We start from the raw sequence: 17,220 nt of genomic DNA, 5'->3' as shown, positions 1-17,220 counted from the left end.
CACTCACCTGCAGCTTGGATGACAACCAAAAATGCCAAAAAAGGACAAAGACATACAAGCTGTCAAAGGAAAACTGTCAAAGTCTGTTTAGACAAAAAACAGACTAGAAAAGTATAGCTTGCAAAGCAATTTCTTGTGCTATGCATTTTTGCTGTAACAGCTTTATATTGATGGAGTATAATCCTTCACCCAAAAGGGCACATATGAAATCAAGTCCTTGACACATGGATTCCTTCTGATTCCTTGCTTAACAATTATCAAATACAAAGGTCAAATAATTCTGAGGTTGAGAAGTAGAAACCTGTGAATGGAATAGCCTAATCTGCAGATAAGAGTCATGATCCCTTCTGCCTTGTTATTCCCACTGGCGAGCATTGCATTTGGCTCATTAGCACCCACAGAAGGAGAAAGCAAAAACTATACATCAACTAAACTCACAGATCACTCACTACATGGGGGCATCCTGTTAGGATACAGATCTAGCTAAGAGACCTAAATGCAAGCCTCCCTCTTCCTGAGGGAATGCTCGTACCACCAGAGTCTCCCTTTGCAGATATATTTTAAGGAGAGCAAAGGTGCAGTTTGCTGTTGCCAGCAGAGCCAGTTTAAGAGGTTCCAGCATCAGCACCTTCCTGCCTCTCTCTCCCTCTTGGCCCAAGAATTACAGCACGCTCAGCTGTATGGATTCAGCTGTTTGCGTGGGCACACTTCAAACTCTTTCAGTGAAATAGTCTACTGTAAATGCAAAAACACCCTCTGTTGGGGTTTTTGTGTTGGATGGGGTTTTTTTTGTTTTTTTTTTTGGTGGGGTTTTTTTTTTTGGTTGGTTGCTTGGTTGGTTTTTTTGTTTTTTTCCAGAGAGGCTGAGCAAAAGACTGGAAGGGAAGAGTGGGAGCCTGAGTTTTTCCACCAGACTATTCCACAAAGCTATTTGTACAGCTATGTTCTGAAACAGATGAGGAATAAAAAAACCTTTGAGAGTGGGAGGAGTGTAGAGATGAAATGGGGGTAGTGGGGAGGAATGATGCAAGCAGCTGGGGCTGGAACCTCAAACTGGCTCTGCTTCTGTAGGATTCATAATGGTGAACTACACATGAAGCCCACATTTACTTCAGCATCTTTAATCAGGAAAGGACTCCAGACACACACTCACTAAAGGTCTGAAACACCCAAAATGCAGCCTCAAGTCAGACACCAAACCTTCAAAAAGAGGCAGCAATTCACATCATTCTCAGCTTCCCGCATCCTGCTCATTAGTTATGTCTCTACACACCGTTCGCAGGCCTCAGCCTGCACTTCTGGAGAAGCCTGTCTACCTGCACTGGCCCGAGAGGGACCAGAGGCTCTCAGCCTCCAAGATCTGAATCCCTGTGCTATATCCAGTCACCCAATTTTGGGGTATAACAATTCTGAAGCTGGAGGTGTCCAAAAAAGTTGGTCCCTTAAACACACCTACCATCGCCATAAATGGACGGCCTTATTGATATCATTTTATTTTGCTTGTACCCTGACTAAGGAAGATGAGAACAGGGAGCAGCAAAAGGAAGCATAAAAAAATGCTGTATCTGCTGCTTGTTTTCCACTTTCCATCATATCTACTGAGGCCCCTCTCAGCGTCACTGTTTTTCAGGAAAGGTGCTACCCTGTGCAGCGTTTCTCCTCCTGGTGGGAACAGCTTTGGGTGGATTATAGAGGCACTGCTGGGCAAAGCACATCTTTTTGATTAAATATTTCTAAGGAACATTCCCACCACTTAGCAAAACTTGTTTACGTCTCAGCATTTCAGCCTGAGTTCAACCTGTGCTCTTTTTAAGAGGATTTTGTTTGAATGAGATATGTAAGTCAGGAGCCTTGAGCTCCATTCCCTCTTCTACTCTGACTTTGATGTATGCCTTTGGGCAACACATTTACCCTCTCTCTGTCAGCTTCCCCCATCTGCAAATTAGAGATTTTCATAATTATCTTAATAATCCGTTAAGCACATTGAGATTTCTGAATAAGCAGTACAATGTATAAAGGTTAATTTTGTTTTCAAAAGACAAAGTAACCCTCCTTATGTCACTTTTGCAAAAATACTGCATCTGATGTTTGAAAAATATATCTGCCAAGTAGATGTTACTGCAGTAAATGTTCAGCACATGTTTGCTTCTACTGACGCACACTATTAGAAAAATTGCTTGAGACAAATTGAGATATTATAGAACAACCCTATTATGAAGCTAGACCACAAAAAAGCTTTTTTTAATTTAAACTAGATCATCAATAGAATAGGGAAGAGATGGATGAGAATGGGAAAGTTGGTTGTAATTATTTCTCTGAAGATCTGGAACATTATCTGACAGGGTTTTAATTCTTGAGTCTCTATCAAAAGACTGGCAGTACTCCAAGGTCTTCAAGACATTTTGGTCCTTAAGGGTAGCAGGAGGAGTTTGAGCAAAAGGCCTTTACTTGCTATTACTTGCTAGCCTTGTGCTATTCTGCCTTCAACTTCTTTCCCTAGAATATTCCAGTCAATTCAGATTTCACAAAAGAAACACAGATTTATGCCCAAAAAAGTTAACTACTCTATATGATTATCACAAATGTACTTCAAAAGAAGAAAGACATTAAGGTGTAGACAAAGTACCTCAAATAGGTACAGTTTCAAAGTCAGACAAGGTGGGTGGCTGAACATGTGAGAATCTTGATGAAACAAACTCTACAGAGGAGAAGAACTATGGGTAAATAAGTTCATTGCCAAAACCATTGCTTCAGAAGATTAAAAAAGGTTCAGGGATGCTCACAAAGGACCCAAAAAAAACCCAAAAAGCCCAACCAAACCCTAAAAAAAAAAAAAAAAAAAAAAAAAGTAGCCTTAAAGTTACTGCCAACTAATTCTACAACAGCAAAGTTAAGTGAGGAGGATATGCACCAAAATTAAAAGTTTATATCTGAAATGTTTTAGCCACAACTATTCACAGAGAAAAATAAGGAAATGCAAACTGAAAATAAAACTCAAGAATAGTGGGGGTTTGAACTCCCCTACTTCAGGCAATATATTCTTTGACAGAGAAATCTTCACTGTTGAATTCAAGTAAAAAGCTAGTTAAATATTTCAGCATGCAGTATAAGTCATCCTACCTTGAATAAACGAGCATTAAAATATTTTAATTCGCCGGTTGCTGAGTTATACCAATGTAAGATATAACTGAATGTAACCTGCCTTGTAATTAAAAGCAGCTATCAAGTATTTTAAAAAGACGACACATACAAAAACTTCCAAATAAACCCAGTGGGGTAATTTCTAAAACTGTCTCCTTCAAACCAAACTAAGCACCTTAAGTTTCTCAAATAGACCATGTGAGCCAGAAGAATGCCACCAGAAAAGTCAGTTCAGGAGACATAATTCACAAATACATCTGAAAACTAATGAATCTGTTGAATTAATTCCCCATTATTGGGAAATTCTAGACTTCAATAAGCTCAAGAAATTGCTGCCAGTGTACAGGATAGTAACTCGGTAAGTTCATAGAAATACAACTGAAAAGGCAATTTTAACCATCTTTACCAAGAATCCAGTTCCACCTGCGTCACCAACAGTGCTGCACTGCTCCAAGAAAACACACACTGAAAAGAAATTCTGATTCACTAAGAAAAAAAGCTATCCCTTTTTTTTCCTGTTGTGAATGATTCCTAAACAGAAATAATGAAGTTTCTTTTTTTTCTTGGTCTCACGTTTTTATAGTTCACTTCTCATTCTGTTTACCGATACAAGGACCAACACAAAAGCCTGTCTTGCACCACACTATTAACACTGTCATTCCAGAAAGGAAATTAATTTGTACAGTTCTTATCTTTAATCTTGAGTCAGGGCATTGGTATGGAACAGTTACTACATAAGATGTAAAGCTGATGAAAAACTTCAGCTGTGGTTTGTGATCTGTTTAAATTAATTTCCACTTCCAAAATTGTATTGGGTGACTAGCAGCAGCCCATGCTAAGATTCAGGGTGCCGAGTAATCCCAACCCTTTTTACATGAGCAAACCCATAGAAACAATCAAGGGAAATGCTGTCAGGTCACCTCGAAACATGCTTTTCACATTAAAGTGTTAGAGCTCATGAGGAATCATCGCCATCTCCTACATCCAGTGCCCATCCCCTTCTCAGATAAAAGCTTTGTGATCTTTGACCAAGGAAAGAGCCTGGTAGAAGGACTGCAAAGTCAAACAGACTGAACGTCCTGGCAAAAATTCTTCACTTCATTAATTCCAAGGTGCAAAGTCACAACTTTACTGGACAAAATTAATGACTAAGTATCCCTTGCAACATTTGTAAATTCCCTGGCAGAGTTCAACCCTATACCTGTTCTCTCTTGACCAATTTCTCTAAAAGCTATCAGATTCCTCAATACATCCACATAAGCTCAAGTAAAGAAAATAAAGAGGAGAATTTCTGCTAACTCAGGCAATATGTTGACCACTAGCAATATGGATCCACTAACAGCCTTACGTGATGGGGGTGGAGGGGTGGATAAAAGATAAAACAAAAGAAGCCACTAGCATTCCCCTAACTTGGTTGTCAGTCAGAGGGGATCAGAATGTTGGGAGACAATACCTTGACATAGAAAGTGTTACATTCCAAAAACCTATTAGTGAAAACATCCCAGTTTCTACATGCAGCAAGATACGGCATCATTTTCTATATCTCGTTATTTTGGTCAGCCCAATAGTAATACAATTAATTATATTGTGTTGTATAAGATTTAAGCACCACCAAATTTCTGATCATACTGCTAGAGGTCATGTCTACTTTGTTATCATAAACGTATTTTCAGGGCTAAGTACTACAAGAACAAAAAGTTATTTTTAGATATTGTGAGAAGATCATTACAGAAACACTTAAACAATTTCTGACATCACGAATGCTGACAATTAGTCTGAGCGTTTTTGCCAGTTTCTCAGATAGAGGCTTTATTGTTTTACTTTCTTTTCAAATGCATCTTACTAACAAAGTAGAACATGTGACTTATTTTTTATTAAAATAATTTATAGAACTACTTAAGGAACATTTAACAAAACCAATTTTTATTTCCAGATCTATTTGCCCAAATTTTCTGAATGCCAGTACTTTCTTGAAGCAATATACACTACTGAAAAGATTATGCACTTGAAGCAGTACAGGTATATGCAGATTACAGACTGAATTTAGTCCTTGAATCTAATGCTATAGTTTTACCTTGCAGTTTTTCCTTCAGCAAAAGAACATGAAGGATAAAGTCTTAACCCCATTAAAAGTCAAGGCAAAGCTTCCACGGACTGTAATGAGGCTGGGATTTCACCCAAGGTGTTAAACTGTGGTTTGGGAAAGCGAATAAAAATACATCCATTATTGCAACAAGTACTTACCTGCTAGCCAGACTGAGCAATTCATGTCTATCGGCTACTGCGGATTTCTTTTCCAGTTCCCACAACATCACATTGATCAGGTATGAATTCTTAATTACAATGGGCACTTCTTCAAACATGTTTTCATAAGCAATACTTGCTTTTTTCAAACTGTAAAAAAAATTTTAAAATATTTATTAATACAAGCAGTAACTCCCTTGTTCTTTTTGTTGCTCCAGCAATTGTCAGTTTTGTAAAAACTCTTGATTTTTATAGTTCAAACAAGAGTCAAGTTTTGGTTAGAGAGCATTTGCATGGCAAAACCTCACATTTACAAAGACTAGGAAAAGCTGTTCTAGGAAAAACCCTCAGAAGTCAAGCAGCTTGCTAATACATTACTTACATGAAAAAGCCTCCAGCAAGACTGTACTGACAGGATTAACTCTGCCCCTTCCAAAATATTATACTGATTTCCCTGCCATCAGGGTTTCTCAAATAGAACTGAACCGTTAATTACCACATGACATTGAAATACCTTTGAAATAATAACTGCTACAATGAAAAACAATTTCCCCAATAGCTGAATAATTAAAATTTTTACTGACCAAAAATTAGATTGACAAAATAGGGTGTGTTTTGGAATAATTAAATTTATGATGGATATTAAAATATAAATTTCCAATGTGCATTTTTTACAATATACATATAAAAGCTATTGTTACAGCTTTGTAATAAACTAGACAGTAATACCTTTCAAAAAATCTGCAAATAAAGGCATAATCTGTAAATTTCTAAGGAAATATATCCTTAACTTCTTTGTATGCATACTGGATTTTGGAATAAAAACTTCTGCGTTTCCTTTCCTCCCCTTTCCCTCCCCCCCCCCCTTTTTTTTTTTACTAAACACAGACTTGTTTGTTCATCATGGAAATGTTTTGTTTAGACACTAAGAAATGAAATGATTCCGTTTTTCCTCAGCGAAGAAAGTTTAACAAGTGCTCATGCTTTTGTCGTTGAATACCAAGTTGTTTGAGAAAGAAGATGACAACTAAGGCCTACATCTATCACACACAGCTAATCTTTTGAAACAGAGTAATTATCCTACTTTACTCCAGAAGATTGTGTCCACATGGGGGAGTTAATTTGAAATAAATACAGAAGAACAACTATTCCAGAATACCTGTTCAATTTTCCTTCTGGAAAAAAAAAGAGCTTAAGACAGACCAGCTATTTCCCCTTCTCCATTTCTTTTTTCATATTTTTGACTCTGTTCCCAGATACAGCTATCTTCACCATGGTCCTTACAGCCCACTGACCATCTCCAAAATTAGTTCAAGTTCTACCACCTCAGCCCTTATTTAGGTGCCCAAAGACAGACTTTCATGCCGCCTTAGCCCACTGTATCAGTGTACATCTATCGCTACCCATATATATAGTTTTCCCAGTGCACAGTATTAAATGAGATTGTGAAATACAGTATTTCATTATCCCATGTATCCTTCTGCCTCCCAAATAATCCAGCAAAACCTATGAGAAAACATTCTTTTAAGTTACTTACGCTTCTGGAGAGAAGTCTTTTTCTTTGCAAACTTCCATCAGTTTGGGAGTCAGCCTATATGCCTTTAGTGACAAAGATCCTTGGGCAGTCTTAATGGGATCTATAATTAAAAATGAAAGTAGTATATTATTACTAACCCCAGACTAACTTTTTTAAAAATATCTGAATGACAAACAGGAAAAAAAGCAGTCCTATTTAAAAAAAAAAAAATGAAGATAACCAACACAGAAATGAGACTATAGTGGAAGTAAACCTGTTGTACTGAAATTTAAAATACATCCAATTTTATACAGTGAAGCTAATTAATAAATGGTACCTGGAGAACATGGGGGGGGTCTAGACCCAATCTACTTACAACCTTATTTCCCCATTAAAGGTCTAATTCATATTTTCTTTTCTTTCATATGAACTATCCACAGAACTTACGTAAGAGCTCCCTCATTTAAATAAAGATTTTTCCCTCCAGTCATTATGCAGTAAATCAAAATATTCATTAAACTACATTTCATACAAAAAAACCTGTAATTTTAGAGCAGCAATAAGGTAATTCAGATCAAGTTGCCCTGCTACTTTGTGCATAACAATGCAACTGGTATATAAAAAGATTAGTTTTGCCTTGACATATTCTACTGAATTTAGGGGGAAATTTTCTAAACAAACTGTTACATTCCTAGGACAAAGAAGCTTAACACTTGCAGCACGATAACGGCTGAAGCATGCCAACATGAGAATAAAAGCTGTGTTAACATTCATGTTGTCTGAAACTTAACACAGTAAAACTTTTAGCAATCGGTGATAAAATGAAAACCAAAATAGACTGAAACAAGTGGAAAATTCATCAAGGTCTGATGATGCAATGTTTCCAGCCAATATAAGTATACTTTAACAACTTGTTCTTTACTGTAATCCAATTGTTAACATACTGAAACAATTTTGGGGCAGCTCATAAGATTGATCGTATTCATTAGTATTTTTTCTGACAGATACTCAGGACGTTACATTTACTTCTCAGCTGGAAACTATATGCAAGTCTGCCAGATATGGCAAACTGTGAGTGTTTGGGGAGGGGGAGGCTATAAAGCTGTTAAATTGCCTACGGTTCTGATACAGCACAGAACATCTGGTCTGGAGAGCTTGAGGAAACACCATTAAATAGGCAGAAAAGAAAAAAATCTTTGTGCTAAGAAACAGTCCAGGTTTTGTATGCTTCTGTCAGAGGTATAAAAAAAACTTGGCAATTCGTGTGATGATTGGTCAGTCACGTACAGAGCCAGACACGCTAGCAAGCGGGGTTTGTTAGACATCTGGTCGGGTTCCACCAGCCCCTTCGACGAGGGAGGGGAGATGAAGGAATAAAAATGAAGCAGCTACTCCAGCATTCCAAAACGTACACATCAGGGCTCTGATAGCAAGAAAAATAAACAGAAAGAAGGAAACCCTGTCTAGACTTAGCTGCTGCTGAGGCTGCCGTAGACACAGGGTTGGTATTTACTCGAAAAGGCCTGCCAGGCTACTCTTACAGGCAAAAGACAGAATACAAAAATAGTAATAATAATATTAAGAGGGGAAAAGAATAATATAGGAAACCTCATACTAACCGTAAATGAGAACTACAGACTCCTCAATTGCGTGCTGGTAACTGAACTGGGAGTCCAGGAGGGCACGGGTGACAAAAGAGCCATAGTACGTGGACTGGTACCAGCCAACGTGAAGATGATCAATGTTTACATGGCGAAGGCTTCGCATCATTTCCATCTGGTATTGAACTGGATTAAATAATAAGTATGTTTAAAAAGTAAACTTACACATCTGTACCATTTTGAGAGAGCTTGATATTAAATAAGTAAACTGTATTTCATTTTATTTTCATTTTTGCAACTGTGTAGAAGTTTGTTTCTTCACTGCCAGACTGTCTTCTCTAAAACCCAGAGCTTCCTCACAGAACGAGTGTAAAACTAATCTGAGTAAGCAGACTTTTTTCAGCTGCAGTTAATTGCTAAAGTGATCAACAAACTGTTACACATCACTTACAGTGTGTATTACCTTGCTCATTCACAAAAAAAATTCTGACATCAGGTTTCATTAAGCAGTAACATTTTACCATTTAGTAACAAAGAAATATTATGATTTAGGTTGTAATTATGTCTGGAATTAGATAACTTCTGGAATGAAAAGGAGAATTGTTTAACGAGTATATGAAATGGAAGATAAACTATTTATGTCTTTTTCACAAGGTAAAACTATATTTTCAGCATTAGAGTATGGAGGAGCAGCTTATAGCTGTCAGATAGTTTTGATTGCATTTATCTTCAGTATTTCAACACTGTTTCTTCTTTTTAGAGACATACAAATACATAAGTATATATTATACATAATACACACACATATTTATATACAGTGAGCTACCTTAGACAGTAGGGATCATTTTTGGTCAGGCTTTTTACACCAAGAGCTGTAATGTTTCATTGTACCAACTCATAAATTTGGTTTCTACTAAACGCTTCATTCAAACAGATTCCCTTGATGGAACAGAATTCTATTCAGCAATGTTCAACATGATCCCATCGAGCACATCAACACACCTTATCACTTATTGGACCTTTTAAACAGACGGACACTGTGCCTGTTCGTTAAATTTAAAAAAACAGATTTCAGTGTGACTATCAGATGGATCAACACACACAACCAACTGATAGGAAATCAAATGCAACAACACTACACAATCCTTAAGTTTTGTCTACAGCTGCAAAATTTACAAAGATAAAAAACAACTCCCTCCTCTGCATTCATTTTTGTTATTTTTTTTTCAAGGCTTTTCCTTGTGCAGATGAAAATATGATATTCATTATAAAAGAAGGCAACATAAATTAAAGGACAATATGTTACAATTTCAGACCCCCCCTTCATATCCTTTCAAGAGGGAAAAAAAAAAAAAAAAAACACACAACAAAAAACCCAACCATATTCTTTAAAGATACGCAGGGACATTTTTCAAGATTGGACAAATATTTTTCCAACTTATCATCCTTACAGCACAAAGTACATTCTGCAGTCTGCTGGCCCTTTTCATTAAATTGACATATCTTACTGACTGTATTTTTAAAGTAATCTACATACACTTATATAAACCCTTGCAGACTTTTTCCACCAGCATATGTTGGTGCTTGCATTCTATTTCATTATATCTTAATAGAAAATACTTGCAATTTGCTTTTCATCCAGGACACCATGATAATATAGCATCCCAAAACTAATACCTCAAAACCATCCAGGCTACAGTCTGAAATACCATAATACACTGCAAGCAAAGAAATGGCCTGTACCACTCAGCTGTCTCTAAATCAAAGCAAATCTAAAGATGCCACTACACTCTTCAGGACAGGACATCCAATAGAACTGATCAAACAGCTATTTTAAAGTCAGTATGAAAAAAAACCTTCCCCCTTGCCAGATGAAAATATTTTAAACCCACTTTCTCTGCACAACTTCCAGAAATAGTGGCCAGTTTCAAGCATACTCCATACACAGCAGTCCCAATGCTTTAGAAGGTAGCATCTCAACATTTCTCACAAAAGCAAAGGTAAGCTCTAGCTTGTCAAAGAAGTTCAGTCCTTCATTGTTTTGTTGGGCTTTTTTGGAGGGGAAGATGTTAAGTTTCTAAATTTTACAATTAAAACATAAAGAACATAGACATCCCTGAAACAAACTAAAAGACTCCTGCCATGATCATGATTTCACATTGGAAAAGCATATGATCCATTTATTAAATGTAGATAGAACAAGCTATTTTGGTTAAAAGAAGCTTTTCAAAGATATATCTGTGTGGAAAGCAAGTAAGGCTTCCTTTTGATATGATGTGCTACAACATGCTAAATAAAACATAAAATTATGGTTAGATCTTTTCCAGCCAAATGAAGTCATGAAAAGGAAAAACTACAAAGGGATTCTTAAAAGCAGCTGAAAGAGATAAAATATATTTTGAGAATGAAGTTAAATGTGGATTTTTAGACAGCTGAGCTAGACTGCTGCTTGTAGTGGCAATTCTCTTGTAATTGAGGACACTGTCAAAGTAGAGGTGGTCAAGTAATGATGGGAAAAATATACTTATATATAGATTCTTATGAAATTATGTGGTTGACACATTCAGGTAATTTCTCCCTTAAGATGTACAATGTTAAAAAGAGGGAATACCCTAAGAAAATATCCAGATCTTTTACAAATTTGGATAAAGTTATATCATGCGCTTAAAAGTGTTCACCTGAGAGCTAGCTGGCAACCAAGTTCCAGGACAACTTCTTTTCTTAAACACAGTATAACCAGCAATATGTAACTGAACATAAGTGTAAGCGATATCATTTAGAAGAAAAAGTACTCACTGAAAACCATCCAGATTTCAAGTCAGCAATTCCTCCTCTCATGACTGTTAGCAGTTAGATGATAATGAAGGCAATAGCGGAAAAATCTCAAAGAACCAATAAAGCATCAATAGCTAACATCTCTGCCTTGGGAAAACAACTACAGAAATTAAAACATGATGCAGTCCCCACCAGGGAGAAATGGAAACTCTTTTAACCAAACATATATATTTTATAAGATGTATTAGTAGCTAGATAGCTCCAACAAGCTGCCAACTTGCACAAATGGATAACAGCCCCCAAGTTGCTTTTGTTGATACCGCTACCACTGTTTCTTTATATCTTTTGCCCAATCTACATAACATCATTTTACCTAGAAGTTTAGCAGACTAAGCAAGATCTCTCTCCTTCTACACAGTCCTCAAACTGGCAGGACTCACAACAGTCTTGCACTTCTATTGAGTAGTTCACTCTTTCTAGTCATAGTCCTTTCCAAGCCACACCACAAAGGCACCACGAAGAAGTGCCATCGAGCCTGAGAGCGCCCAGAATGGAAGTCAGCAAAGAAAAGGGCAGGGGAACAGCCAGACCAGGATGCTTCCCTCCTCTCTCCCACATTTAAACAGTGCACCTATATTATTAAGCAAATTATTTGTTTAGCAGTGTCCTTATGATGAGGAAAGCCAACAGTCATGCTTGCATTTCTCATTGTGCTTCTTCAATTGAGAACGCACAGTCCCTGTTTCCTGAGTCATCGTGCATCTCCTGAGCATGTCTCTGGGGTGGATTTTTTAACAGAAGGTTCTCTCTTTTGCTATTTAAAAAAAAAAAACAAAACAAAACAACACAACAACACAAAAACACACCCCCACACACACAAAAAAAACAACAATCAAAACTAAACAAACAACCAAAAACCTCCTTCCTCTAAAACATCAATTTTTTTGTTCATTTGCAAACAGATGGAGTAGGGGGATTAATTTGTTACTATAATTTGTCTAAAGTAGAAAAAGTACAAAACTATACAGTGTGGGTATTCTGCTTGAATATGATTGACTTGTGTGAATCTGAACTAATAAAACCCCTTGACTGAAAACAGTAAACCCTATTACAGTAGTTTGGTGGGTATTTTTTTTTCCCTTGAATTCAACTATGTTTTAACAAACTTCTTGTAAAAGATCAAAGAAAATACTAAAATAACATAAACATTTCTTCCTTTTCTAAAAAGCACTGGCAACATTAGAAGCTTTATCTGGGCATTAACATATAGTAGGTATATACCCTACCATACCAATAAGAAAATAATGTACCTAAGAACTGAACACTGATGTAATGATACATTCAACACTGAGACAACTTAGATGTGTTCTCTAAATACCTTAAAATATCCTTGGACAGTAACTTCACTACTAGAAAACTTAATTTAAGAATAGGTCAAATCAACTGAGGCACTGAAAAAGGAAAAAAGGTCCACACAATGATTTTAAAATACAAACAAATCTGACATCAGAGTTTACAAACAACTGTCAAATTCATAGTCTTCTTGAAATAACAGCTTCTTTCTAAAATGCTTCCAAAACAAGTGTTCTTGTAGCAGCCTGATACATCACTATAACTGTATTGTTTTTATTTATTTATAAACAATTAATTAAAATTCAGCTCTCAGGAGGTCACATATCAATGTACATGTTGCCAAAATTTAGTCCTTAAATAGTTATTGTTGCCATCAGATGAGATGCATTTCAGCCTGGCCACATGCAGACTGCTGGCAAATGTTATGACATGTGAAACCCTGATCAAGGATGGCTTGGAGACAATACATTTGATGGCACCTCAGATGCTCAAGGCCTTAATTTCCAAAACATATTTTAAGTGTATATGACTTAAGAAATCTGATTTTAAGAGCACCAACCAACACATCTCCTAAAAACCCACACACCACCTAGGTGGAACAACTTTGTACCCAGTACCACACACCGTAGACTGGTTTTACATTTCTGCTCACCAAGCTCACTGCAGCATGCAGCGGATGCAGGCAGCACTATCCAAAGAGTTGCATGGCCAACTCTATGCTACGAACCATTAACATCTGCAAAGCCTTCAGTCCAGATTTCACAAGCGTTTGTCTTGACTCACGTTTCACAAATTTGTCCTTATACTGTGAACTCAAACAGCAGAAGTTACACATCTTCATAAGGGAAGGTCACTGATAAAGAATAAGGTAGACCTTTACTGCTCCCACACCCACAACAGCCTCTGCAAGAAGACGGGAGTATCTGAGGAAGAACATTGATTCTGCCTCGCAGAATCTTGGGGCATCCAGAAGACAGATGACACTAAAACTTAGGGTTGTCATTAACTAAAATTTACTCAAGCTTGGGCATATTTTCCAAGGGACACAAAAGTCTATCAGAAGAAACAGCATCTAGCTTCTGCCCTAACACTTCTCTGAATTTAGCTGGCAACATAAACATGGCAAATTTCCGTTACTCTGGTCAAACTATATTGAAAAACAGCTAAAATATTCCTTTTATAGCACCACCTCTAATGTGGATAGTATTTTTAAGGCAATAATGTGTCTCTTTTGAAGTGCTACCATGTGGTGGCATGCGTACTGAACAAGTGCTATACACTACATGGTACTTTTTAGCAGCACAAAAAATTCTGTTTTTTCTGTACATATTAAGCTTTGCCAAACCACATGTATGCTTCAGACAGTATCTTCAATGACTAAAACAAGTTAGCAGATGCTAGTTCAAGGAACTAGCGTATGAATTTGAAAAGAAGGAAAATTGATTTATTTAATTTAATTAAGCACAGAGAATTATGAAGACAACAGATTAATTTGTTTCCCTCCACACACACAATCTCAATTAATTGTCTAAAAAACTATGAATCACAATGACTGCATCTACTGATAACAATTCCAATTGTAAAGATACAAATATAATTAGTACCACAACCAACTTATTCTCGTTAAAAAATACAAATAAAAAAGGATGGACAAAGAGAAACAAGAATTCACAGTTAATTCCAGCAAAGGCAATGTTTCATCTGAAAAAGCCTTTAGATACTGCTGAACTGTATTTCTTAAGTGTTCAACACATACGCATGCACATATTTGCAGATTTTTATCTATATCCAACCCCCACACACTTCCCCCAAGACAAATGCACAAGCTCAGTAACTCAATAATTCTCCTATTCAGGGAGAAAAAAAAATTAAAAGTAAATATTGCCTTCCTCAATAATATTCATTTCCTCCTCTGAAATATCAAGTCAGGGTTACAAAACAGTACTCTATTTTATGCACTTTTGCTACACTGGGGCTGAAAGCACCTGATCTCCTCTAAACTTGGAAGCTATGCAGACCAGGACCTGTGAGTAGCTGGATGGGAAAAAAATCACCTGAAAATAGGCAAAAGTCCAAGAGTCAGTCTATCATAAAGCCACAAAAACAGAAGTGAGTCAAAAGACTTAATTCAACTCCATTTTAATTGCTAAATTCAAGGATGAAAAAAAAGGCAGAACGTATTTATCCAAAATGGATTAAATTTTTCTTAGGGAATTGTTATATTTTACTAAGTTAGCAATTGTGGTGGAGAAACTGCATACCATCTGAAAAGCATTCTTTACAAATCTGCATTTTCTTTATAGACTATGGGATAAATTGAAAGCAAATCTGTAGCAATCACCTCCATCTATGCCACTGATGCTACAGCTCTAGTAAGAGCAAGTCCAATCGTCTTCTGTGAGTATTTGCTCATGACAGCAACTGAGGCTTTGCTGGTGTCTTAATGCTTTCTAAAGCAGAAAGACCTTCATTTTATGAGAAAGAAGGGGAGAAACAGAAGAGGAAAAACTCTTAAGTAACTATTCATTGTGTATGCACAGTGTACTCATTTATTTTTAACCTTGATCATAATTCAATGTTAGTTTTACTACAGCACTGCGTGGTATTAATTGTGCTCTACAGTAAAAGCATGGGACACCCAGAGGAGGCATCACAATCAGTAGGTGAACAGTGAAAAGTAACAGAAATATAGTAAAAATAAAACAACGTTTGGAGTGCTTCTGCCTGGAGGTACTTACCCAAGATGTAAGCATGCCTCTCCAGACTGTTATTTATTACCAGTTCAGACAGCAATTGCCCATGCACGGTCTCCACCAGAGTTGATGACTAGAAGCTTGGCAGTACGGGCAGAGGTATCTGTCCTGGAGTTTGGGACACCACACCAGTGCAGGCAGTGACTGCCCATCACCACCTTGTTGCTTTACAGAGGTGGCTCCAAGACATGGGCCAGCACAAGGACACACCTCCTACCAAAGCAGGGCAAGATAGGAAAGGGTAGCTGTCACTGGTGGGAATAAGGGAAGATAAGGACAAGTTTTCAGAGGGAAGGAGTAAAATAAGGGAAAGGGGAGCATGGGGATGTGCGTGACAGGACAACGGGAAAGCACAAATGGAAGCACACAACTTTCTGCACATGTGCTGGCACTCGCCCAGTGTTTTCTGACAGCAAGCTTGGGGTTCTGGTCTAAGCACATAACCACTGAATTAGGAGGCAATCAAACCAATTAAGCTATCAGATCATTTTATTAACACATGACCAAACACTCAGATAAGCCTTTGGACAAACTAAATAGATCTCACTGACCGCACAATTCTCTACAATACTCAAGATAATGGAATTTTGTACTGTTTTTAAATAAACACACCCGAGCCTCACGAATCATCTAAAGAAGATGGGCAGGACTGTCAAGATAACTTGTAAAATTGTCTTCTAAATTATGGAACATTACTCCAAAGGATAAAAGCGTTATATTATCTTCCAGAAAAATTAAAACACTTGAGTCTTCTAAAAACATTTTTTAATTTAGAAATCCATTTTAAACTAGCATCTTGAAATTAAAGTTGAAATCAAGCACTATAATTTCACTATTTTGTTGATGATGATCTTTAAGAAGGAACTGCCAGAAGAAAATGCAAAATATTTTGAAGGTTTTCTGCCATATATTTGGAGTAGTTTTCTTGTTATTTATATAGAAAGCTCCACCTTCACAGCATCTTACAAACACTCACCACTTAATCCTCAATCTCCTCCTATATGGCAGGTAAATATTATACATATCTAAGCATCCATTTGGCTTACTACATTACTATTTTTATGTTGACTGAAGATGGATTTGATACTTGATTAAAAGCTTTATCAAGAAAAAAAAAAAATCAATCAGCCTACATTGTCATGACAGCAGTAAATTATATTACAAAAAAAAAAAAAAAAGCCATCTGGGCAACTTAATTCTAGTTTTCCTTGTAAAAGAGCAAGAAGATGATATCTCATTTCCTAATAAACATCAAATGCCTAATGCAGGCATCAAATGTTTTCTATTAGGAATGCATTCCCATGAACTTCAGCACCCTGAAGCCGTTACTTATACAATTTTTTTGTCCAATGACTATCATCCTAGCTGCTAAAATACAAAGTATGATTAAAGGCATGTAAAGGAATCAACATGGTCAAAAACCAACTGTGCGTTAGAGTAACCTTTTATCTGAGTAAGTATCTCCTTCAAAAAAAAAAAAAAAGTTTATCGAGATTTCCTTAAGTTTCTTTACTGGCCCTTGTTTTTTGCTTGTTTACTCTAGTGAGGACACATTAATAGGTAAAAGCTCTTTTTTTACAAAATATTATCAACATATCTAGCTTAGTGCTACAAGTTATAAAAGCAATTAAACACCATAACACAAAAATATGGGTAAAAATCTAATTCCTTTCCTACACAAAGGTCAATCAGATTATATCAAATTTCATAAAAATACAGTAAATGCTCAGACATGTTATTACATTATCTGGAAAAAAAAAATGGAATTTTTTAAAGATTAATGAATTACATGGTCATTTTTACTTTTTGATACTAATACAGATATTCATATTCGACA

At 36.6% G+C, this 17,220-nt stretch overlaps 1 protein-coding gene across 1 annotated transcript in view; it reads right to left on the bottom strand.

The window, feature by feature from the left end:
• Positions 1-17,220, bottom strand: part of EIF3H (eukaryotic translation initiation factor 3 subunit H) — an 89,457-nt gene that overhangs the window by 8,659 nt on the left and 63,578 nt on the right. The window contains exons 3-5 of the mRNA XM_042786037.1: positions 8,521-8,688; positions 6,923-7,022; positions 5,386-5,535 (exon numbers count right to left, since the gene is read on the bottom strand). Coding sequence (XP_042641971.1) covers positions 5,386-5,535; positions 6,923-7,022; positions 8,521-8,688 — 418 coding nt within the window. The remainder of the gene's footprint in view (positions 1-5,385; positions 5,536-6,922; positions 7,023-8,520; positions 8,689-17,220) is intronic.

The sequence above is a fragment of the Tyto alba genome, unplaced genomic scaffold, assembly GCF_018691265.1.
Source record: "Tyto alba isolate M040663 unplaced genomic scaffold, T.alba_DEE_v4.0 Super-Scaffold_9, whole genome shotgun sequence".
NCBI classification, from domain to species: domain Eukaryota; kingdom Metazoa; phylum Chordata; class Aves; order Strigiformes; family Tytonidae; genus Tyto; species Tyto alba.
Note: the sequence above shows the minus strand (reverse complement) of the source record. Positions and strands in the feature narration are given on the sequence as shown.